This window comes from Lepidothrix coronata, unplaced genomic scaffold, assembly GCF_001604755.1.
Source record: "Lepidothrix coronata isolate B3197 unplaced genomic scaffold, Lepidothrix_coronata-1.0 Scaffold10, whole genome shotgun sequence".
In the NCBI taxonomy this organism is placed as follows: domain Eukaryota; kingdom Metazoa; phylum Chordata; class Aves; order Passeriformes; family Pipridae; genus Lepidothrix; species Lepidothrix coronata.
Window position 1 is genome coordinate 6,769,047 of NW_016690190.1, and position 25,413 is coordinate 6,794,459.

The 25,413-nt window shown below is 48.1% G+C and overlaps 1 protein-coding gene across 2 annotated transcripts in view; it reads right to left on the reverse strand.

Annotated features, from left to right (window-relative positions):
* Nucleotides 1-14,095, reverse strand: part of LOC108492424 (sodium- and chloride-dependent GABA transporter 2-like) — a 32,776-nt gene extending 18,681 nt beyond the window's left edge. Inside the window, exons 1-8 of one of the 2 annotated variants that reach the window (XM_017804744.1) lie at nucleotides 13,919-14,095; nucleotides 12,627-12,842; nucleotides 12,457-12,522; nucleotides 10,701-10,928; nucleotides 6,300-6,434; nucleotides 5,466-5,606; nucleotides 4,830-4,914; nucleotides 2,380-2,512 (exon numbers count right to left, since the gene is read on the reverse strand). In XM_017804744.1, coding sequence (XP_017660233.1) covers nucleotides 2,380-2,512; nucleotides 4,830-4,914; nucleotides 5,466-5,606; nucleotides 6,300-6,434; nucleotides 10,701-10,928; nucleotides 12,457-12,522; nucleotides 12,627-12,842; nucleotides 13,919-13,931 — 1,017 coding nt within the window. In that variant the 5' untranslated portion in view covers nucleotides 13,932-14,095. Of the gene's footprint in view, nucleotides 1-2,379; nucleotides 2,513-4,829; nucleotides 4,915-5,465; nucleotides 5,607-6,299; nucleotides 6,435-10,700; nucleotides 10,929-12,220; nucleotides 12,313-12,456; nucleotides 12,523-12,626; nucleotides 12,843-13,918 lie in introns of those variants that run through there. The other variant, XM_017804745.1, reaches the window with a different exon arrangement.
* Nucleotides 14,096-25,413: the final 11,318 nt, after the last annotated feature.

A 25,413-nucleotide genomic window follows, 5' to 3' on the forward strand; every position in this document is an offset into this window, starting at 1 on the left:
ACTCTCCAGCGATTCAGTTTTGTATTTTAGGATAGAAGGATTTGAGAGATAGCCTGTCCTTGAAAAACCACAATACTAGATTATCATTTCTGCCTGCAGCTCCGTGTTTTCTATGCATTTCATGTGCCCTTCTCTATATATCACAGCAGTCTCAGGTAATACCACAGTGGTCAGTGAAAAACACTTCCTTGCTGCAGCTCAGGATTGCCTGAGATGGCTGTGGCAGCAGATCCATCCCCATCTGCACCCTAAACACTGAAGAAACCCAAGGACAGCATCCTTCAACACAGGCAAACACCATCATTCATTTCATTCTCAAATTTTCAAGGAGCCTCTGATTTAGAGCTCTTCCGTGACAGTTTATCAAACCTGCAGGTCCTGCAAGTTTAACCATCATCACTGTATTTACCACACAACCAAAGGTTTCCTTCAGGAAATAACAGGATGCAAGTTTAATCTTTCTCAGTCTGTGAAAGCTAGATTAAAATCAAAAATCATAAAAACAACTTACTGCCTTTGAACCCTAGTGCCCATTCTTCCAGGTTGCCAGGTTGCACATTCTCGCCTGGATCTCTAAATAACATCAATTTTAGGAGCTCAGAGTACAAATTGATATATGATTTTGATTTCACATTTTGGTAGCATCCTATGTGCTTTACAGCTTGTGCAAATTAGTGTGTTAAGCTTTTCACTCAACAGTCAGTCACATATCTCCACTGAGACCAGAGACCTGAATTTGGAGAATGTTTTGCTGTATTAAGAGTGCCAAACTTCTATCTAACAACAGGAACATCTGGATCCAACGAGATATTAGTCAGTGCTTGGATCAGACCCAATCTTTTTATTTCTTGGGCATCGCTAGCACTAACTACATCACTAGGAACCTTGCAGGGATCAGTGTGATTGTTCTGTCACATGCTGGTCAACAACATCCAGGGTTTTATTTGAATCTGATCCACACGCCTCAGCAAAGTGGTTCCATCTGTGACAACCTCCTGCATCTGTGAGTGCTCCTTGGGGTCAAGCAGGTCCTGCGTTGGAGGATGCAAACTGCTGCTGGTGTTCTGAGTAGGGTGATTTCAGCTCGTGTTGTTTGACCCTCCACAGGCAAATCCACACAAGGAAGGTGTATCTCTTCCCCAGTGGGGTTGTATTCCCACAGTCATCATTTTAGTCAGGTTATTAAATATGTGGAGGGTTGATAAAGCCTATGGACACTGTTGCTTCACTGAAAGAAGGTTTCTGTTTTCAAGAAGATCTCACCATCACTGGTACTTCTGTCTGAAATAGATCAAATTTGTTCTCGGCACTTCCCACACTATGTTTGCTGTATCTCAGTATCATATTTGCTGTTATTAGACTGCCTCTGCTTTCTTTTAACAGGTCACCACAGCAAGTGGTTGCTCTTTTCTTCTAATTTTACTCCATGGAAACCAGAAAATATCATCTCTGCAAGATGCTTGATTTCCCTGCCATGTTTAATAACCCAGACTATTCTGGAAGCAGGGGGAACTGCTAACATCCATGCCATCAACTTTATGGAAATGGGTGCAGCTAAAATTTACACCCCTTCACACATGATGTCTTGTTCAAGACATGCAGAGAAGACACCATTTAGGAAACACACTAAACCTTTTCATTTTCATCTGTTCTTGCTGGCTCCAGACAAAGCTGGCTGGGAATGGGGTCAGGAGGCGGTAGCAGAAACAAAGTAATGGGGTCAGTGCAAATGAGAGTGGCACACTTTGTGACAGAGAGAGCATGGAATGGAGCTGGGCAGTCACACCAATCCTTTTCAAAAGCATTTAAATATATAACTCTTTGGTGACTAGTGTGGGGAATAAAAAAGGAAACCTTTATTGCTGGAGAATACGAGCAACTGTATGAAGAGTTGGGACAAACAAAAAGAATAAAAGACAACCCCCATGGTGACAAGGCAGAGAGGGCTTTGAGGCCATCAGAGCTACCTTTGTTAATATCTAATGAATTTGAAGATTTTCCAGCTGCACTTGCCATCAGAGGCAAAAACACGCTGCGTGCTCACACTGTAGTGGGAGGGAAGCGAACATGCAACCACCCCACACATAGGAAGACTGCAGAGTCTCCTGGGCCTGTGGATGGAGAGGGACCAGATGGGTGTATACATCTTGGAAGTTAATGCCCTGAGATGCCTCAGTGCTCCCATCCTTTCCTACCCAAAACACAGGGCCTGGCTCACACTCCTGCTGCAAGTTGAGCCCTACAGACTCCTGGCAGCTTACACAGACAGGAGTGGTTCCCAGAGAATCTCTAGGACCTCTCTGAACCTATAAAAGGTGATTAGAACAAGCACTCCAGCTGTGATCAAGGGAAGAGTCTTGACTTGAACCAAGGACTCACCTTGCCTGTGGACTTGACTCCTTTCCAAATGCAGAAGTAACAGATGATCCATGCCAGCAAGAGACACAGAGCCAGCTCCCAGCGGAGACCACCCAGGTGTTGGATGCCATCGGAGATCTTTAGCACTCGCCTCCTGCATCGGGAGGAAGCAAAGGAACATGCAAGTGTCACTGATGTTGGCCACTAATGTTCCCAACACCCCCCTGGTTCTCAGTGCCTGATGGTTCTGGGGAGACAAGAACCTTGTCTTACTAACAAGGTTCAGGTCTGAGCTGCAAGCCTCCAAGGAATCAAGCAGTGCTCTCCCCTGAAAAACTGTCAGCCTGGAAGGTGATGCACAGACACTTGCTTCTACATTCGCTCTAGGGCTGACCTGTTGGGCCAATATATTTCTTCTCCTGTCCTCTCCCACCCTTCATTTGTATTGTCCTCCATGGTAAGAGCTGCTCTCTGCAAGATCATGCAACATTTTGAACACACAAGCTCTGCCCAGGCCTTTTTCATGCACATTACAAAGTTCATCTGCACTTCTGACATGCTTCAAACCTCAAAGCGAAGGATACACCACACTTACCGTGCAGAATCCATCAGGACCACCAAAGAAGCAGTGCTGTCCAACCACTTCTCCATAGTACACTTCTTCTGTCTTTAGAAGCAGCTATCTCAGGACACAGAGCAGCACAGCATCCCATTCTGTGACTAAGACCCAACCAAGACTGCCATAATCCCCACTGCACAGTCAGAAGAGGCCACCTTGGGCATCCTCTTTCAACCAGCGTGGAGATAAGATCCTGGGCTAGACAGACCCTGGTTCAGATGAGGTCAGACAACAGCAGCTTTCCATGTCATGTGTATGTCAAATGTTCCTTATCGCTTACAAAACTAAGGACTCACCCTCCTCCATCTCCTACACCACACAGATGGATCTGAGTGGGATTACACCACAGTGTAATCCTAAAACCCCAAGCCTGAGACAGCCAGAGAGGGACATGCACTACCTTGGAACCCAGCATCAATGCCCACCCTGCTGCAAAAGACAGTGATTATCCCAAAATGAAGGTCGTGCTGCAGAAGAACCACAGTCTAATACACACTGTTGCCCTTCCTGCCCCACAACCTTTTGGTGGATTGAGAGGATCAGAGAGGGGTTGGAAAAATCACACTGCTCTCCAAGATACATTTCGTCATGTTGCTCTTTGTCTGTTTCTAAGGACATGGACTATGTAACCAGTGGGCAAAGGATGCCAGTGGACCGTAACTAACTGGGAACTGTACTGCAGCCAGAAGAGGCCTCTGGAGCCTGTCAGCCCACTGGACAGGTCAGAGCTTCTTGAAGAAGCCTCCTACCACCCTGCCGAGGGAAGGCAGGAACAGATGCTGCATCAGAAAGAAGGGACAGTGGAAATTTCCAATCCTGTGTGCTTATTCCCCAGTAAAACCGGGACGGTCACAGCAGTGATGGAAACATCAACTTTTCCAGCATCCAGCCTCCAGAAAAGTAGTCTAAGGTAGGCCATGTGTGTGCAGCAGGCAGAGGGAGAGCACAGGCTCAGGGAGCATGCAGGAGACAAAGAAAATTTAAAAACTTCAAGAGCAGCATGCCTGTGCTAAGCTGGAGATGCCCTGGAGGTACTGTGTGTGTGCTCCATGCACCAACAGCAGCCAGCAGTGCTGCTGAGGGCAGCGAGGGCAGAGCTCTCCATCCAGCTAAACACACAAGGGAAATGCACAGTGGCAGCAGAGGGGTTACTGGCACAGTCCAGCAGCCAGGGCTCAGTGCTTAACTGGGCCTGCTCTCCCAGGGGATGCTGAGGACCATCAGAGATTCCAAGCCAGCAGGCCTATGCCTTCATGCCAGAAATAAAATTACTCCATATCTCAGGGTAACTAACACAAGGGGAGAAAACAATGAAAACGAGGGACCAAATTTAAGTGTGAAATAAGTTGATCCTACAACTTCATTTTGATTTTGGTGAGTTTTTATCCTCTGGGTAGCTGGCATATTAGTCACTCTATAGTGAAAACATCACTTCTTTTTCTATTTTTAAAATAAGAGTAGCGCACATACAAAAGTAACCACCCACCATGCCAGAGCCTCCTGGGAACATGCTGGTATCACATAGCAGCATGGATTCAAAAGAAAGAGGGTCAGTGAGATCAAGAAGGCCAAAAGGTCCAGAGGGACAGGAATACAGCATCAGAGAAAGACAAAGTCAGATGGCTCTGAGGCCTGCTAGCTCAGCCCCAGATAAACACCACGAGCCCAGCAAGGTTACCCTTGACTGACAGTGCTGCCCCTGAGAGCCTTCACTCTGACCTGCCCAGCTCCCCCTCTTGTGTCCTCTTCTGGCAAGGATGGGCTAATACAATGTGCCACTGCAGAGTTTGTCCCTTGCCCAGGGAAAATATGTCTGAGAGGAAAGGGGTCTACAGGGCTGTCCTTTACTTACTCCCAGAACTCGATGACAGGGGAGGTGGCATTTTCGCTGGTCACATTGAATGTTGAGTTTGCCTTCTGGAGCTCCATGCAGTTCCCTGTGGGAAAGGCCCAGGGAGAGAGAGTGTGTGAGCAGCAGTGCCTGGAGTACCAGAGGATCTGAAAAATCCCTCCCTTTTCATCCACAGTGCTGACACTGATTGACATTGACTCTGGGACAAATTTTGTGTAGTCCCAAAGATGCACAAAACAAGTCCATGCCAGGGACACTTAAGATGACTGCATTTAATTTTTCTTCCAGTGGACACAGTCCCAACCAGCACGGGGTCGGTGGCTAACACACAGAACAGGTTGACTGGAAGATCCAAGAAGGAAGGTGCTCCTGGTGGCTGGAGCCCAGGGAGGTCACCACTGCACTGCACTGGGTAAGTGCTGCAAGTGGCTGGGCAGTGGTGTTCTCTAGCAAAGACCCAGAACTACTGAGCCTCTTCCCCAAAAGTGCCAGCAGCACTGCAGTGACCCAGCACCCTCCACCCCTGTGTCCCACCTACACAGGGGCAAGATATTCTCCTGAGGTTTGGCCGTGGGCAGCAGCAGGTTTCCCTCAGCCAGGATGTGGTGGAGGACTGGGAGGGGGCTCCACACCCACCTGTGTTCCACTCATGGTCACAGCTTCCCCAAGGGAGGTCGATGGTGAACGAACTGAAGAGATAAAACAAGGCCCAGGCCAGGACAATGATGTAGTAGAAGTTCAGCAGTATGACGATGACCTGTGAGGCGTAGCCAATTCCTGCAGAAAGCAAGTCCCAAAGGCAGGTGACCCACATGCCAGAGGACAGGAACAGGATTCCCTTTAGGAGGTGCTCACCCAATGTTCGCATCTGCTGCTCTGCATTTTGAGCACGCTGCTGGATGAGTGCCAGCGGGGCGGCCACCAGAGCCATCAGCAACTGAGACTTTCAGAGAAATCATGGAAAGTGGCTCGATGCTGGATGACTGTGTTGAAATAGTGCTAGAAATGGAGGATCTGACTGCTAGCCATTTATTAAGAGAGCTGACACCTTTCACCACTAAGGTTTTAAGCCACCTGCAAACTCAGGAAAATGACATAGCATTGACTTAAAAAAACCCAGCAGAATGTTTTAGGTTCCTCATAACCGCCAGAAGTGTTTTCCCCATTTAGCTCTTGGAGGACAACCTTGATTGGGCACAAAGCTCCCAGCCAGAGCTGTGGCCATGAAGAAGGAACCTGGGATGCAATGTAACAATGGGAGCTGTTTGTTGGAAAAGGTGATCAATTTTTCCAGGGTGATTTTGGAAAGGGGGCAGTCAGTGGCCCACTCAGGATAGGGGGCAGGGGTGGGCAGTGTATGCATGGAGGTGAGTAATGCTCTAGGCTGTGGGGAGAGACATCACCACTCATCTCCCCGGGGTCCAAGAGTCTTCCCACCTCTCCATGCCCTCCCAGGCTCACTCCACTCACCTTCGAAGAGGGGGCAGATCCTGCGCCAGGCCGTCACCCCTCCCTGACTGGTGTACTGTCCCAGCGCTGTCTCCAGGAAGAAGACAGGGATCCCACAGGTGAAGAGGAAGATGAGGTAGGGGATGAAGAAGGCACCTGGCAGATTCAAGTGGCAGATAGAAAAATAAGCCCCATGGGGTAACTGGGGTCAGGCTGTCTCTAACCTGTCACCAGGCAGGTTCCTCCTGGGAGGGATGGGGACTGTGGGTGCAGGAAGATCATGGAAGGGATGTCAGGAAAAAGGGATTTTCCTCACATTTCATCTCTTGGAATGATGCAATTGCATGAGAAGTTCAATGTTTACAAAAGATCCAGAGGGAAGAAAAGCTTCTAGGCCTGATTTTTGTGTAAAAAGCAAGTTATCAATAGCAGTAGGGAAGTACAGAAGAACACCCTGTTTGTAAAGCCATTGAGACTTTTAATCAAGTTGGTCACTCCTTTCACATTGATTATTCTGAATAAGCTGACAAACCCATGGATGACAACACCAAGGCACTGAGGAGCACAGAGAGACTGACATCTTCACCCAGTCTGTGGGTTTGGTCAGTCTTTGCTCACAGAAAAGCAGCAGACATGCAAACAAAAAGCAAGTAGTGCAGGAAGGTATGTACCCCATGCCAGCAGCCAGGGCTGCCTTCCTGTTCAAGCCCTGTCATGAAATGGGCAGGAGAGATAAAATGCATTAGGCTTTTGATTACCCCAGGCTCATATTAAATGCAGCAATGGCCTTTACCCCACAGAGCACTGGAGACAGGCCTGCAGGACAGTCCATAACAACCCTGGTGCACAAGTAGACTCAAAACCCAAGAGATTTCCCTAAGAAGCTTAGCTAGCATGCAGGAGCAGGAAGAGGGAAGGGGGGCTTTAGGGACTGGCCAGGATTCCCACCCTGCCACTTGTCCCAGCTGGGTTCAGACCCACAGCCCTCCTACTATTGCAAAAAGAATACATGAGCAAAATAAATAGGGAAGGCATCTTGGCAGCTCCCTGTGGACAAACAGAAGTTGAAGGGGTGCTGGGTTAACAGTTGGACTCCATGATTTTATAGGTCTTTTCCAATCTTAATGGTTCTATGATACCTGCTAGCCCCAGGTAGCATCTGTCCACATGCTATCCCTCTACCAATAATTGATGAGGGCAAATGGAAGGGGAAATGGTTGTTTCAACACCATCCCCTCAACTCCCAGCTTGCATGAAATCATGTCATCATAAAAGTCAAGCCTATTTCCAAGAGAGATTGTTGTCATAAAAAAGTTTGTATTTAACTAAACTGCACCCAGGGTATCCCGGTAGAGGTCTCTGAGGTGGCAGGTAGAGCTTTCCAGCCCAGGTTTCCCTTATTTGCAGCCTGCAATCTGGCCTGTCACCTTCCTCAGCACCTCTGGTTATCTCAGGTTTCAAGCTTTGGAAGTCTAACTGGAGGGTCCTGATGTGTGGGCTGTGAAATAATGCTGAATTATGGTGGAGATAAGGAAGGAATTGCAGAGATGGGTTTGGGCTAAAGTCTGTGATCTGCCCCACTCCCCTCACATTGCAGGTGGGGGGACACAAGGGTGGGATGGCCCCAGCACCAGCCCCAGTGCCCTCCCCATCTCATTTAGGTGGCAGAGGAGAAAAAGTCGAAGAGAGGAGCCCAGCAGATCCACCCTGCACAGTGACTCTGAGGAGGGGGTGACAGGGAGGGCAGCACACAGTGGGGGCTGTGCTGCAGACAGGGGGCCATCAGCACGCCCAAGCAGCCCCCCAGCGCTGGGCTGACATCTCTCCAGTCCAGCCTTGTCCACCCTCCCTGCAGCTGAACCCCGCTGAGAGCAAAAGAGGAAACACTGGCACACGTGTCCTCCATGTCCCCCTCCCCACGTGCAGGGATGGCAGCAGTGGTGGGCCTTGGGAATGGCGGATTTGGGGAGCACTGGTGGGGGATGTGGTGCCGGCAGCCACACCACCAGACAGGCTTCCCTAGTATTTCCCAATCAGCCTGCCCAGGGAGGACCTGACCCCGCCACAGGAGGTGAAAGCAAGAGCAAACAAGAGCAAAAAGAACAATTTTTTCCTCTTCTTTGTCTTTCCTCCACTATGGAGGGCCTTGGTGTCAGGTGCTGAGCCCTAAATATGTAAGGGACTCCTCTTTCTTTGTTATGTGAAAATATCCCTAAAGAGAGGAAAAGTGACTGGCTCTTTGCATAATTCAGATTTTGCAGATACCTTTTTAGTGAAGAGGCTCATATTTAGGCAAGAAAAGCAAGAGCTGAGAGCAGTTATCCCCACTGTCTACCCGCAGTTCAGCGTGGAGAGAAAGAGTCACCCAGCAGGGCAGACGAAGGGCAGAGCTGGTACAAGAGCTGTAGGCTGGCCATGATTGACTTGGGGCTGGAAATTAAATAAAGGCCCTGCACCTTTATCGAAGAATGACAGAAGCAAATGCCTGGATGAGCCTTCTCGAAGGAGTAAAGGACTAAACCTCTGGCAGCTTTTAAAATTAAACTTGAGGCATTACAAGGGATTTGACACAGCAGTGTCTGGGATAGGCTGGGTTCTGTGAGGCAGGAGAGAGCCTTGTGTCATGCACAGCCTTGTCACACTGCTCTGCCCTCAGAGAAGACTTTTAGGAAACGCTCTCCTCTCTGCACAAGAGTCGTGTGCCCCATCCTTGCTCTAATTTCATGGAAAGGGGACTGGAGATGAAAAATCTGCCTGAGACTTCAAACTCCCCATGGCCTTTGCTGCTCTACAGGGCTTTGCTTCAGGCCCATTTCTCCAAGAAAAAAAGGCTGAGAAATCCCTTTGTGTCTTGCCTCTGCTGTCCAACCACACACAGCACCTCCCCTTTCCACAGAGCTCTCCCTGAGCTCCCCCATGGCACCCAGGGCAAAAGGTGCCAGGACAGGATTCCAGGTCCCACTCCCATTGATGGAGTAGTATCCAAGAGAGGTGCAGCGGTGAGAAAAGACACAGCTCAGCAAGCAGCCAAGAAACATTTCCCATAGAAAAAGAAAATGAGGAAAACTATCTTTTTTACAACAGGGAAAGAAACTGCCTGACCACCTGGCGAAAAGAAACAAGCACTGAGCAAAGCATGGCGTGAAAGTAGCTGAACAGCATTTAATCCTCTTTTATGCCACTGGGATGAAAGCAGTTTAGTGAGGCCCATGAGACTACCCCAAGCTCAAGCCAGGGGATTTCAGCCCCGAGTCCCCAGCACTCACTCCCTGCCAGTTCCCAGCCAAGTGCCATTTTCCCTCTCCCCTGCCCTTCCGGAGGGCCCAATTAGCAATTAATCACCAGACAGGGAGAGCAGCTCCCTCTCTCTACATTTCACCAAGCCAAATTTGAGAAAGAGTGGTTTTGGTTTTTTAAACAATTTTCTCCCTTAAAGTCAACCACAAGCTAAAAGCAGGCACAAAGACCTGTCAAAGCCCACAGCTCACCTGCAAAGTGATCCCAGCTCCACTGCCAAGCTGCACTATAGCCCAGCATCATGGGGGATCAGCCATTGGTCACTGCCAAGCATAGCCTGAGCAGCACTGGTGTGCTGGCACTTTGGTACCAGCAGCAACACTCTCCATGTCTGTGCATCAGGCACATCCATCCAAACACCTCACAGCCCTCCCATGGGGATCAGAGGCAGGGGTCCCCTCTCTGACACGTTTGCATCTCTGGCAGATGCCAATAGGGTTCCTTGGGATGCAGGAGGGATGTAATATTTCTTAACTGAGTTGGGGAAAACCCCTTAACACTCCCCTGTCCCTGACACCTGGCTCCAGCACCACAGGGTCACCCCTCCACAGACACAACCAGTACCTATGGCCAAGAGCTCCTTGGAATCCCCCAGAGCCTCCTGAAAATGCTGCAGCTCCTTGCAGAGCCAGCAAAGACATCAGTGCCCCATGGCCTCCCACAGCACTCCCTGGTCTGCCACCAGGACCCACCATCTGATTTGCACAGGATGTCTGGTGCTCCTCAAGGAAGCAGTACCTGGGATGAGACACACTGTTTCAGAGATCCAAGCCCCTTCCCTGCTCTTCCTACCTCCCGCTGCAGATAGCCACCCACCTCACCAGCAGGACCAGAGCTCCACACACCCCAGAAAAACACAGCTACAGCCATCAGAGACCCTGGAACATTGCTGCCCGGTTATCCATGTCCCACTGGGTCAAAACAGCCCCCGCTGGGGGCCGGGATGGTGGCACCATGCTGGCAGGTTGGCACCTTCTCTTCAGACTCGTGACTTGGGCATTGCTGAGAAGCTGCTGCCAGTACTGGGCAGGGCCAGACACAGATGTCACAGAGGCAGGAGGGATCATGGAGAAATACTGGTGACCAGGTGCCCCTCAGGGCGGTCACGGCCAGGGTTGCACTTACCTCCACCGTTCTTGTAGCAGAGGTAGGGGAAGCGCCAGACATTTCCCAAGCCAATAATCTCCCCAGCCACAGACAGGACATACTCCAGCTTGTTGTTCCATTGTCCACGCTCCAGGGTCTGGTCCTCCTCCTCCTCCTCCTCTTTCTCCTTCTCCGTTTCCATGCCAGGGTGTGCAGGCACCATTTCACCATTGCTGACAGCGCCGGGGACTGTGTAATCCATCCCACCTACAGAAGGAGTTTCCTTTGTTACATTCAGCACAAGCCATGCAATAAGGCAGAAATTTGGGCTGTGGGAGGCAAGAGATGGGCAAGGACACATGCACAAACACATGTCAAAGTGTTCTTTTCTTGCTCCTCATGATTCCTGCTGGCACAAGACACTAAGGGGATGTGTACACTTTCACTACTGAGTCCAAAACCAATTCTTAAAAGCCACTATCAGTTTCCTTATTTTAAATTGACTCATCTCAAAACACTACTGCTTCTGGAACCCCATCCTCTAAGCACACTAAGGACACAGCAGCTCAGCCAGGGTGAAGCTTCCACCATAGCAAGAACAGGGAACAGACTTAGGGCTGGAGGGGGACAACAGCAGGATAAAATACTTGACAAGGTATTTTATAAGGGTTTATCTTCTCTCCTGTTGCTGCTTACCAAGGCCTAGTTTGACAGACCATGCAATGAAAGCCACAAAACACACAGAAGACTCAGACACAGGAAGAGGACGAACTGAAATAAGAGAAACAAGTTTCTCTTTTCGGTGGTAGCAACTGTTGCTGACAATCTACAAGGCTGAGTGAAAAGGCGATTTTCAGAATGGTGCTATCCTTCTAATAGCAGGAAGAGAAAGGGTGCAAAAGTCATGACCACCTGGGATCTCACCTTTCCCAGGATCTGCTCTTCCAAACATCTGCCCTTTGCCTGCCAAGGCTCCCCACAGTACTGCTCTCAGGAAGCTTTGGCACCATCTCTAAATAGATCTGTGCTGAGAGAAGATCAGCAGAGAGTAGGTGGGCACCACTCCTACTGTCCCACCTTCCCCCAAAAACCTCCAAGAGGACACCTGTCCTCCCAAGAAAGCCAGGGCACAGCCTATGTGACTGTTGATGCACAGTGGTGCCTCAGGTCACAGGTATGGGCAGCACAGGTGGCACCAGCTCTGCTGCAGCCATTTAGTAGGATCAGGAGGTGTTTCAGCCTGTTCCTCCCGGGCAGGATGCCCCGCTGGCCGCCGAGTCCCACAGGACAAAGGGTGAGGGTTGTGGTTCCTTACCCCTGCCCCGTTGTCAAAGCTGGGATTGCTGAGGACCTTGTGCCAAGGAGGGCACCTTCCTCCACACAGTGCCAGCCCTCAAGCCTGCTCCTGCCCTGCAAAGGCAGCTCCCCCAGCCCCAGCCTTATGCTGCCATTCATCCCTGCCTGCAACTCCTTCGCCAGGAGAGCAGGAAAAGGCACTGGCAGCAAATGACACTCTCCCCCATCCGGGGAGAATTAAAAAAGGGCAAAGCAGCACTTACAGCCTCTCCCCTCCGTCTGCATAGTCCCCTATAAAACACTTGGGGACATGAAGAGGAGCAAGAAACACTGGCAAGCGTTTGACAGCAGCCGAAAGGAAGGGCTGGGAGGACCCCTCCACGCTAGAAAATTATTAAACAGGCAGAAAATGCTCCGTGACCTCTCCTCCACGGCAGCCCCGGGAGGGTGCGGGGCGCAGGGGGATCAGGGCAGAAGGAAGCGGGGGCAGAGGTGTTACCTTGCGGACGGCGCTGTCGGGGCGAGAGCCGACGGGAGAGGCGAGGGCAGGACCGAAAGGTGCTGGCTATTTAAAGTGTTGGAAAGAAAAAATTCAGCGGTGGTGTAATCCTAGACTTCGCCCAACCCACATTCCTTCCCCCCACCCCCCAGGGCTGGACAAAAACCTACACATGACTGATTTCATGGCCAGTGCAAAGGGGCTCGTTCCCCCCGCCTGTGAGAAGGGCTCACGCCGCCTCCGTCGGAGCGCTCCCTTCCCGGGCCGGACCACTGGGCTCCCGCTCTCCATCGCCTTCTCCGCCCAGCACCGTCCCTGGAGAAAGGGGAGACCACCACACACAGGTGCCTCAACAGCACTGTCTGAGGGAGTGCAAGCCCCGAGACCTGCTGGGAAGAGGTAAGAGATGAAACACAAATTCACGGCGAATTCCCATCACGGGGTCTTTCCTTGGCAGGGAGGTCATGGGCACAGGGCAAGGTCCTGCACCGCAGCCCGACCCGCAATTTCCAGGGCTGTGCTGTGGCCAGGAGCAGTGGCAGGCAGCAAAGCTGGAAATAAACTCAGCTAAACTCTCTGCTGCTTCTTACTAAGGGCCCAAAACAGCCTCATTCAGAAACTTGGCAGGTTGCAAACTCTCTTCCCTCTCGCGCAGGGATCTCTGCCACTGGTCTTTCCCAGGAGCATTGCTGCCCCATCGCTCCAGAAGCTGCAATGGGAATGGGCAATCAGGCAGCAGATGAAAACATCACACAGCAGGGAGACAACCTGCCCCAGTTGTGCAAACCCAGTACCGGGCTGCAAAATGAGCTGTGTTGGGATTACAGCAGGTAATTAGCTCCATGCTTAGAGGCCATAAAAGAGGCAAACAGTACAGGACATTGTTCATAGTAGATGTGTTACAGCTGTGATGGTCCGAGGATGCATGTGGGTCAAGGTTTTAAAATATTTTTATTATATCTATTGATAAATATCTGAGGCAAGATAGAATAGGGGGCAAAAAAATAATGCTTTCAGGTTCAGTGTCCTTGCATCAAGTGCGTAAAGCAGCAGCAAAACCTGAGCTGTGTACAGGCAGTCTGGGAAGGCAGTAGGAGAACAGGAATGAACCAGCAAACACTGTGGTGTCAGCACATTAATCTATGGTGTAACCACACAGCACCAGAATTCTCACAGGAAAAACAGGGAAATGGAAGAGGGACAGGCAGACATAAGGACTGAATTCAACCAAGGAGTGATCAAATACGCAGTGACTCCTCATTTTGGGAACAGATGCCTTGGATGAAAACAGGGTGACAACAGAGGTCTAGGAAAAAGGAAAGGACACAGAAGATGAATATATTGTTCACTACAGCATAAAAATTAATGTAATTCAATGAATAACTCAGATTTAAAGCAAAATGAAATACTTTTTCCTCCCACTGTGCATACTTAATTAAACTTTAGAACCTGTGGTCATTACCACAGGATATCATTTGGAAAGGAACTAAGCAAGTTCACGCAGGTCTGCTCCTCTTCTGCAGCGATTAAACAGGATGGTCCAACTAAACCAGCTCCAGTCCTCAAATCGGTGATTCTTGAAAACCAGGGAAGATATTCCAGAGGAGGAATTACACGGTACAGTGAGAAATGGAGAACATCCCTGCACAGAAACCATCTCACAGTGAATAGTGTAGCTGTTAAATAGTTATGGTAAGAATGTAGGGATTAAAAACAACAGCAAAACCAAATAATATCTTGCCTTGTGCAACAGATTGGTGCAAGGAGAGAGGGGATTGATTAAGGAAACATTTCTAGAGATTCTCAAAACTATTGTGCTCAACAGCATCACTGCGTGAATATCCCTGGGTAAGCAGAATTACTACAGCATACAGATAGCAATAATCTTATCAACAAGGAGACAAGCTAATTGGCAGGAACTAATAGACTATGATAGGAAAATGTGCAATTAATTACAAACTATTTGGCTTCCACCCAGTGAGATAAGACTGCACTGAACACAACAATAACTTGAAAATGAAAACAAATGTTCAGTGTAAACATAAGCAGCGAGGGGAAATATTAAATCTACAAGTGCAAAAGCAAGCCGGAAAATCCTGAGGAAAGCATTTTTAAAGTAAAACATCACTTTACGCATCTTCTGGAGTAAAATAAGAAGAAGTCTATGTGGTTTTGGGAGATGTTACTTGAGAGATGAAAAAAAAAAAAAAGGTAGAAAGAGAAAAGAACCAACAAATACCACAAAGAATCAGTTAAGACTCCAGAAAAAAAAGATGTTTTCAATACATATTTTTGAAATAGCAGAAGGTAAAGAATCTGAGAGGGACTTTAAATAACCCACCAGAGGCAATAAAAAAATCTAAAGGGAAAAAAGTGAAGGATGAAATCTCAATGTCTAAGATTTTGAGTCTATAACCATATCTAAGGCAAGTGGAAGAATGGGGACAGGCAGAAACAAGGCCTTACGAAACAGATTTTCAAAGAAATAAGAGAAATAGAAGAATGTGAATCTAAAAAAAAATAAAAAAGGAACAAGCCTAGATAACATGCACTCTGTATTAACAGGAAAACAACTTCAACCACAGATCTACCAAGGTAATGCCATTTAAAAATATTTGGATAGATACACACACAAATATTTATATGAATAAGGAGAACACCAGGGAAGAGCTTTTGTTGCAGTGTGTCTCACCTGGAACTGTGCAAGCTGAACCTCTCTGGGAGGCTGCAGAGCACCTTCCTCCCAGCGCTACAAGTGCTGGCAAGTGGCAGCCCCGATGCTGCGCCTGTCCCACGTGCATTGCTCTCATGCCACCCCCCAGGAAGGCACAGGGGGGTTATTCTGTGGGAGGCCTCCCCTGAAAGAGGTGTGAAATGAGAGGCTGCCTATTCAGTAACCCCCTCAGAGCACAGGGCTGCTGATGGCACCAGCCAGAGCAGCCACACTCCTCCCAGTCCCATCCCAGGAAGGCAGGCCATCACCCACTGTTTATTGGGACAGCCCACGCTGGAGTGATGCCTCCTGGAGCAGGTCCTGAAGCAGCCTCCAGGTCCAGGCAGGCTGCCAAGGGGACAGAGCAGCACAATGCTGGTACATGGGGCATGAGTGGGGCACAGCTGGCTTAGCCACTTCTCCCCAATACCCACTTTTGGAGAAGAGCCAGAGCACTGGACGAGGGGTGTCACTGTTAGCGTGCCTCACACCTCAGGCAGGACCAGGGCTGGAAAATCCCGATCCTAAAGGCTGTTGATTTATGTTGCATTTTTCTTGTATCTTTCTCTTTATCTTACAACATTTGCCAAGATTTCTGACTTCAGCTTGATCCCAGTCTTCCACCAGCAGCTGAGGCTGCGCTCCCGGGGAAGTGCTTACAGCCCGAACAACACAAAGCTGGAACAAACTTCCTCTGGAGATGATAAGGCACTTTGACATTCTCTGAGTCAGACGTGCATAAGAACTGGCCCCAACCCACCCCACTGTGCACGGCTCACACACAGGAGCGCTGGCCCTGAGTGCTGTGGTAGCACAAAACCTACTTCCAGGTCTGGTCTTGCTTCATGTCTATGTCCAGCTTAGCAGAGGATGACTTAATTAGATTTCTCTCCTCCACTGCACCAAGCCACCTCCAGCCACCTGGAGAGGTAGTTCAAACCTAAAAGGAGGAGGGTTTCAAAAGGCACCCACTTATATGAATGATGACAGGGAAAGAAGAAAGGGAAATGTTTAATAGGAGACAAGCACAATCTCTTACTGCTCTTCAAGTAGCAGCTACTCTCCAATGAATTATGTTCCAAACCCACCAAAATCCATTGAGGAGAATGGCCTGGGAACAACTGCTGCTGCTTCTCACTCCCAATGTGAAAAAGCCACCAGCCACATCTGGCCTTTGCCGAGCACTGAGATCAACTGTGCTCCCCACTTCCACCTCCCCCTCCACTCCTCTGTCACATGTGACAAACTGCCTTCGTGTGTTTTGAGGCCATGTAATCTTGCAAGCCACCTCCCAGCTTCCAGGAACACAATTTGCCGTTATATTATCTGGGAACCAAAGGCCAGAGCAAATACGATGCATTTCCTCTATCTGATAACCACCCTGCTACTGGCCTGCTCAGCCTGAAAATGTTATTCAGCTTAAGCGACCGTGGCTGTAGCAAGCAAAATTGTCACAAATATGCACAGAAAGGGGATAAATAGAGGCTGATACCGGCTGGCACATTACAGGAACCTGGAGACTGCTCAGCGGAGAAAGAAGCCAAAGTAAGCACAAAGGAGTGACTCCTGCCTGAGCCACTAAGCTCTCTCCCAGAAATGCACATATATTTTGAAACTACAGTGGCAGAAACCAAAAGCCATTGCAGAGCCTGCAGTTCCCACATGACAGAAGATCCTACTGCAGCCATTTGGACAGCCTCAATCAGACACAGACCCCCTAGTGAATAACTGCTTCCAAATAATGACTTGGAAGACCAGAATCCTGAGGCGAGAAAACTCCTGTCCTCCCCAGATGCTTGCAGAGGAGCGGAGGCCTCACTTTTGTGCCCAGGTTTGTGGTACAAGATACGTCTGTCTGTGGACACCATGCTCTGCACACTGGAGATAAACAGGTGACACTCTTGCATGAGCCAGAGCTCAGGGACCAGTCTGAATGTGGGATGGCACACTGGAGAACCCTCTCCTGCAGATAGCACTGCCATACCCTCTGCTTCTCTGCAGGCAGCAGCTGTGGGTGAGCTGTGCTCGGCGTGTAGGCTGACGGGGTGCTGGTGAGTCCCTCTCCAGGCACCTCTGATCAAAAGGTGTAGAGCACAGGAGGAGGTAAGTTGAGACCAAAAGAACTTTGCTCCTGGACCTGCTTTGGCTGTAACATGAATTCCCAGCAGAATCAGAGCTGCAGATTCCTGTCACCACTATCTCGGCTATGTCCAGTGCCAGTAGTTTCCCTCCAGACCAGGATGAAAACAGCAGTGCTCTTTGGGTGTGCACTTGCCTGTCAGGGACACAAAAGCAGGAACACACAGATATTTCTATGGCATGCACAAGCACAGCAGGAGTGCCCAGGCAGGCAGATCCACTTCACATCTCACCTCTGCTTCGACTTCTCCCTAGTACCTCATCTCTGTTAAACACTCTGGCCCCTTGCACAATTGAGCAGGGAACAGTGTTTTTTCTGCTCAGGATTCAAAAGTATTTTCATTTCATTTATGGTCCAAAATAAAAGCACTGGAAGGTTATGCAGTTATAAATACACATGTATAGATACCTATGTATATGCTTATAATAAAATACAGTATAATACAAACAAGAGCTGAGCAGCAAACAAAGGCTCTGGGGCCAGGAGACTTCAATCTTTTTTAGCATCTCCTTCTACTTTCCCTTCAATTCCATCAGGTAACTCCAGTTCCTCAGGGCTCTTCCCTGGTTCCAGTTTGCCAGCAACTGGGCAACCTGAACAAACCCTGGCAGAGTAACTGTGGCAACAGAACCTGAGCACATTTTAGGGACAGGGCAGGAGACACCGCCCTTCTAAAATCTAGTCATGGACCTCCTGATGTGAAAATTGATAGCTGCATCAAGAAATTAAAACTCACCAGTTCATTGTTGCAGCCAAGGAACCAGTTGGAGTACATTTTCATATCAAGAACCATATGCCAAAGGAAATCATAACTCTAGGCTAGTAACGATAGGAGTGTTGTTTAAGTGGCCCAGAAGTGAAAAGCATAGGATCAGCAGATTGATTAGGTACAGGGTAAATTGGGTGGTAGAGAAGGAGATGTATATTGGGACCATTGGGATGATGGTCTTTTCTTATGCTCTGCACATCCTACTCCTCTGAGGTGAAGGTCTAAGTCTGTAACCGACTGTCTGCAGAAAGAATGACATCAAAACCATTGATAGGGCTGAGATTTGCATGCCCCTGCACCCTGTCTGCCTGCAAGGGGGATGTTCTGGCAGGAAATAGGGAAAACTTTTCTCAGAGGTGAGACTGGGTTGTACCCGCTTAACTGATTCCTCCCCAGAAAACCCATAATCTGGTTTTAAACAAGCAAGGTTTGGGCAATTTTCTCAGGACATCTGTTCATACTTATTTAAATGCTCTAACAAAAAATACCCAAAAAACAAAACAAAAAAAACCCCACCCAAACAAACAAAAAAATCTTTTTCATTCAGGAGTACTGGGCTGGTAACAGCCAAGTTTCCATTCTGGGAGAAAATCCAATAATCAGCTAGTCACCAATGGACAGAACGAGAGAAGGTTTTTAAAAGTTTCTCAAAAAGAAAGTTTTCTATGCAAGAGTTGACAAAGTGAAAACTTGGGCATTTCAAAAACCGTCAGTAAGAAATAAAACACGGGTTCAGTTTTTCCCACTTCCAAAAATTAGAATTACATCAGATTTTAGAAAGCACCTGCAGTGTTTCTCTTAAAAACATCCCAGGCAGCCCTCACGTCAGCACAAGGAGTGCCTGGCTGAGCTCCTGGGCCACTGTAGCACCCAGGGATGCTGGGCTTGGAGAAGCATCACCAGGGAGTCCAGAGCCCATCCCTGAAATGCTGCCTGGTCACAAGCCCCCCTGCAAGGCTCTGCAGAGCGTGCCAGCTCCTGGCCACTGCTCATCAGAAGCAGTTTGTGTCTCTTGCTTTGCTCCTCTGGTCACCAGCAGCCCAAGGCAGGGCAGGAGGAAGCAGAGGGACTTGGTCTTCTCTACTCTTCCCATGGGCTGCCCTGCTGAGGTCCCTGCAAGGTAGTGTAGCCAGACACTCAGAGCTTAGAGTAACCTCTGCAGACAGAGAAAAAAGGAGCTCACACACTGGAGATGCACTCCCTCTCACTCACCTGCTGAACTGGCTCACTGCCTAGTGGGGCTTTGAGACGTAACATTAGCCAGACCTAGAGCTTTTAGCTTCCCTGGTGGATGGAATTCTGCCTGAAGCAAGAATCACAAGCCTTCACACCAAGGCTGATCTTCTGTCTACAGGTCATTCCTGTTCTGGTAGTCAGTTGCAACATATGGCATGAAATCTCTCTCAGGCTTAAGATACTTTCTGTCCAAAAAGAAAAGGAAAGAAAAAAAGTAATTTGTGAGTTTTGATAACTTAAAGCAATCTTATTTTTCTGTTGATGAGCACCAGAGATGAAAAAGCTAAGCTTCAAATTAGATGAAGCTGATGTCTGAAGAAAGCTAACCCTTCCAGCCGAGAGGAGGAGTGGCAGTGGATCAGGGGTTTGGTGCCCAGGCACTAGGCACAGAGGTTTTAGCAAAACCACATGTGGGTCGGGTCTAGCCCAGTCAACCCACCACACACATGGTAAATGGAGAAGGTAGCCTCTTGGCACTGCTTGAGACCAGCCTTCTCCAGAGGGAACAAAAGGGCTGCTCATGTGCTTCACTCTTTGTCATTTTTGAATATCAAATTCCAAGCCACATTACCCTTTTGCCACCATGAATTCAAACTCTGATGCTCACCTGAAATAAAACACACGGGGGCTGACCTGACCAAGAGGTCAGAGGGAGAAATACACCCAAACACAAGGTATTTCCACCATGAACACTAATTTACTACTTTCCTTTAGCCAGACAGGCTCAGAGCACCACTGCTCTTTTTGATAAAGACACTTCATTCCTGGCCCCTGCAAGCTAAGGCAGAGGGTCAGGAACTGCTTGCCAATCATCTGACAAGTGCTGGGAATGTGGTTTCATTAAGTTTCTCGAAGCTCAGATCTGAAGGTTTCGTAGTGATCAGGTGGAGGCAGGAGGGGGGGAAGACATGGTGGTATGTTCATATCGGGGAAATAATTAAAAACATGGAGCCAATGAAACCTTTAATCTTGCTATTCATCATAACTGGGATCTAGGGGAAAAAGGAGAATGGCCTTTGATATCCTTGTTTACCCTAAAAGTTTCTTACCACAAGGTTGGAACTGTGTAGCAGTACCAGCACACACCCTACTGCTAGAACAGAACCCATGGATTTACACCAGAGCAAACCAGGAAGCAGCCCTTTTTCACTGCTGTCCAAATCTGGTCCTAATGATGCCAATGGGCACGGACACTTGGCTCACTGTGGAGGAAAGCCAGAGCCTAATGGGACTTCAGGAGGGAGGAACTTGCTGGAAAGGTAAGACCAAACTTGGTCCGTGCAGCCACAGTGAGGAACCCAAGCAATGCCCCACACAGCCTGTTGACTGTGGCCACACAGGCAACAGCTCACAGAGTGTCAAAAGTAGTCTGAAGATGCACATGCCCTCAGCACCATTCCCACACTCAGCCCAGGGTTGCCTGGAAGGCTGAGCCGCAGAGCCTCTCTGCTTCCAGCAACCGGCTGGTGGAGAAGCTGTAGGATGAGCCAGGGCTGAGAGGACAGCACCAAAGTGCCAACTTGCATAGAGGATGCTCCGTGCTGGAGGTAGGGAATGGCAGCTCCATGCTTCCTGCAGTTTGCAGTCTCACACCTCCTCTGGAAGTAGTCAGGCAGCCCTAGAGGGGTGGGAGGCAAGGCCTCCACTGTTGGGAAGGGAAAGTAGTTTCAGAAGAGCAAAAAGGAGTCTGCAAACAGAATTTGTCCTGATTTCCTTTGACCACACTTCCCCGAGAGCAGGGATTGCCCAAAGTGTAATGGGAAGGCCCTGAGGGATGAAAGCAAACAGCACAGGAAACAACTGTGTTTCTTTGAGATCACCAGAGCTGAGAGAGAAACAGGGACGTAGAACAGCTGCTCTTAAGGACAAAGCAAAGCAAGTTCCTTTTTGCAGAAATCTCAGGTGTTGCTTTGTGCAGCACCAGTCCCTGCACACTTTGTAAATGGGAGTTACACAAAATCACATCCACTTTTTGTTCCTAACTGGAATCTGACCCATCAGCTTCCTAGAATTGCCTTAGCAAGAAAAAACCCAACCTCTAAGTTTTGGACAGCTTTTCTGTTGCTGTGTACTCTTCCATTATTTATTTGTTCAGCTTTGTGTACTGTCTAACACCCCTAAATCCTGGGGTTTGACCATTCCAAGTACATTCATACCAGAAGCCGGGGGAAACCAGTGCCATGACATATGGTGAGGCCCAGAAAGAAAGCAACCCCAGCTGTTTTCAAACCTTACCAGTACGGATACAAACCTGGATAATGGCTTGCAGCTGCACCAGTAGATCACCTCCTTCCAGCAACAGGTGAAGAGCAGAAGCACCACACACTCACCTGGGGGTTGGTTCATCAGCACTAGGCAGGGTTGCTACCAGGTGATCCCACTTCTTCACCAGGTGTTCTCAGACACTGGTGTGCAGCGATTGTCTCTCCCAAGACTGTGCCTAGGAAAAGCTAAAGCATCCAACTCCTGCCTCTCTCCTGCTTGAGAGACTGTCCAGAAAGAAAATAATGGGATGCAACACTATCAATGCACTGGTAATGTCTAGATTTTGATCTTTACAGTATTTTGCTCTGATAATGCCATTGCAGAGACACACACAAGACCTGGCTAACTAAATTTCCAGCTGTATAAACGAAAAGTTAAATCATTAGCTGACAGAAGTAAACAGAATGTGTTTACCTGAGCTGTTTCTCAAATTCATAGTACAGATTTGCGTGGGCCCCACTGCTATCACAGAACAGCAGTTGCAAACACCTCATTTCTCTGGGGAGCAACAAGTGTGCCCACTGCCCGGGGGGTGAGCTGAGCTGCTGCAAGGCTGAGCACAGACTGCATCAACCTGGAAAAGGATGCAGCAGTTCGATCAGCTGGCACATCACCCATCCATTAAAAAGAGATGCCAGGCTGGCTAGAGACATCAGCCATCATCTCAGGACCTGTGTGTTCAGAGGCGGTTGCTCTTCTCGGGTATTAACACCCATAGCAGTTCCCTCTGGCACTTGTCTTTAAATGACTTTTGAGGCGAGGTGTGGTGTGATGCACCTGCGCAGACTGCCAAAAATTCACCTCTGGAAAGCCTCCAATTAAGACACAATGCCCCACCTATGATTACAACTATTCACTGCAGCAGGGCTTTTGTTTCAAAGGCATTCAATGCATGTCTCTTTACAGGTATCTCTGCTTTTCAATAAACCCTTGCTGCTTTCATTTCCTTTACCTTGCAACTTCACACTCAATTTGTACTGAGCCATCTCGTTACATAAGGCTTGATGCTCTCAATGTCTTGCTGTGCAGTTTCCAGCTGTCCTAAGCATTTATCACCCTCCCAAAGCCAGCATGGCTAGAATTCCAATAAGGGCTGGATTTATAGCACCTCCCCACTGCCTTGGTGCTCCAAGCAGAGTTCCTGTTTGGTTCAGGCAGGCTGACCAAACACATACTCAGTGACCACAGCTGGAGAGGATGTGAACTTCTCTGCTTTTCATTTTCATCTAACCGGAGTAAGGCTCAAATCCTGCTTTTAGCAGACCAGTTCTCAACATCTTACAGGGGTTTTGAGAAGTTATTTCAGGAATGACTGTAAGAAACTTTTCCCACCCTTTTAAAACCTTCCATTTCCAACACACAAAATGACTGCTATTGTACAGTGGCTCCCTCAATCAGTCATTATTTTTAAATGTATGCAAAATGTACCTAGGATGACAGCAAGACATGTCTGATAGGCAACTAGTGAATATCTGATTACTTCTTGCTTTGTTTTGCTACAACTCTGTGTTGTGTTTAATAACTGTTATTAGAACAACAGAAAAATGAAAGTGATAGTTCTCCTCAGACACCTGCCTAGTACACACACTACTGTTGAATGAAGGCTGCAGACTGTGTTGTTTCTCCGAGATGACACACCCCTGTTCATGATCCTTGTATTCTGTCTTTCTTCCAGTGCAAAAAACTGTGTACAAAAGGACCACACATCAGTAACACCGAGAGACTTCGACCTGAGCAGCTTGAACGTGTATCTACATGTAAAGGAACTGACATACCTTCTCACTGGCCCACATGGAGTTAGGTATGAGCAGCCCACTGAGAAACCTCTGGTTCTGCCACTTAGTTTTCCATGCATCTTAAAAACTGCAGTTCAGATAGGCTGTAGTTTTTTTCTCCAAATTTGATATGCCACAATGATTAATGAAGCCTAGGAAAACATCTATATGGAAGATCATTTTATTTGATGGATTGTAATGAACCCTTCTGTACATCATCCCCATTCAATGAAGGGGAGAAAGATTATGGAATCCTCCTCAAAGCCACGTCCAGTCCCACAAGGGTCAAGGTGACTGGTAACAGTCATCACTATAACCCTAGCCCAACCTGGGTGTCTTCTGTGATGAACTATAAGGACAAGGGGAAAGCAGTGGGCATTTACCCAGACTTACCACAAAAACCTACCTGTGGAATGGATGGACAACATACAATGGGGGTGGAAAATGGGGTGGACTTCTGTGCTCAGACTTCAGTAGTCAACAATTTGAAATCTAGGAGGTGGCCAGCTCCAAGTGCAGTACCTCAGGAGCTGGTACTGGAGACTACTGGTTTATGTCTTACCCACCTGTGTGGTGGGATAGAGCACGCTCATGTTTGCAGATGACACGAAACAATGCTAGTGGAGGACAGGAGCAGGACACCCCAAAACATGGCAGGAGAGAACTCCCATTCAACTGGATCTTGACTGGCTGAAGTGATGTGCTGATGGAAAGTTTGTTAAGTCCATTAGCCCTGCACATAAGAAATAAGAAACCAAGAGACCTGGGGCTAACAGTGGCCACAATGAATAGCAGTCAGCAGTACTTGCAGCTATAAAGGCCACCACTGTACCAGCCTGCACAGTAAAAGCACGGGCAGCAAGTTCAAGGAAGTTATTTTCCCCACGTATTCAACACTTGTAAGATGCACCTGGAATATGACTATCCAGTCTGGGGCTCCTCATTACAAAATCAAACATGACCAACCTGAAGGAAGTCCATTTGAGGACCACCAAATCTGTTACAAGGCTGCAGCTCATGACGTGGCTCAAGGCAGCTGAGCTGGGTTTTTTCAGCTTGGAAATTCAGCTGCAGGACCTGCAGCCTTCAGCTACCTAATGGATGGTTGCAGAAAATATGAAGCCGCACTCTTTAAGTGGCAACAGGCAAGCTACAGCAAGGGAGACTGTACATTAGATAAAAGTCTGCGCTGAAGATACTACAAAACCAAACAGGAAGTCAGAGATTGTTAAATGCTCATTTCTGGAAATACTCAAAATTTTATTGGACACAGCCCTGAAAAATTTCACCCCCTTTCAACGTCAGCACTGCTCTAGTCAGGAGGTTGACCCATATGACCTCCAGAAGTACCCTCCAACCTAAATTTACTCTGTGGTTCTAAAAACTGAAAAGATCAATGCAAGCTTCACAGTGTGGCTAATGTAACAGACAACTGTCTGTTATCTTGTGCTGTGTGACTGTATTCCAATCCCTCAAGATAATTTCCATAATATCATCAATATTACCTTAAGCCCTCATTATCAAATAGTCCAGGCTACACAAGCATTCAGCTACAGATGATCTGTCAAACCAATAAATCCTAAAAGCAATGGTACCGAAGGTCAGGAGTGACATTTCTCTCTCTGCAAGTAAAGCTGCCAAATTCCAGGCTCTGGGTTTTACAAAGAAAGCTTGAAACCACACAGTCTGTATAAGACACACAACTCAAGTCCTGGCCACTTTCAGCCCCTCACAACAGCTCAGGTGATTTCTTTGACCTTATGTGTCAGACACATGTTAAAAAACAACATAAACAGTGGCTAGTAGCCTTTGAAGGCATTAAGAGGTACCTTTCTATATATATACAAGCTAATGTTTTTTATATACTGAGATTTTGTCCCCAAAGCATGAGAGATTTTTTTCTACAGCAGTAGTAGACCTGTAAGAACATTACTACCTTAGCTCAAGTTCGGGTTGCTTCTTTACATATGTTTTTATAAAAATTCAAACCCCTAAGATCTGGAGACAATACCACAGCTGTAGCTTTAGGTTTTTCAACCACTAACTACATATCTACAGA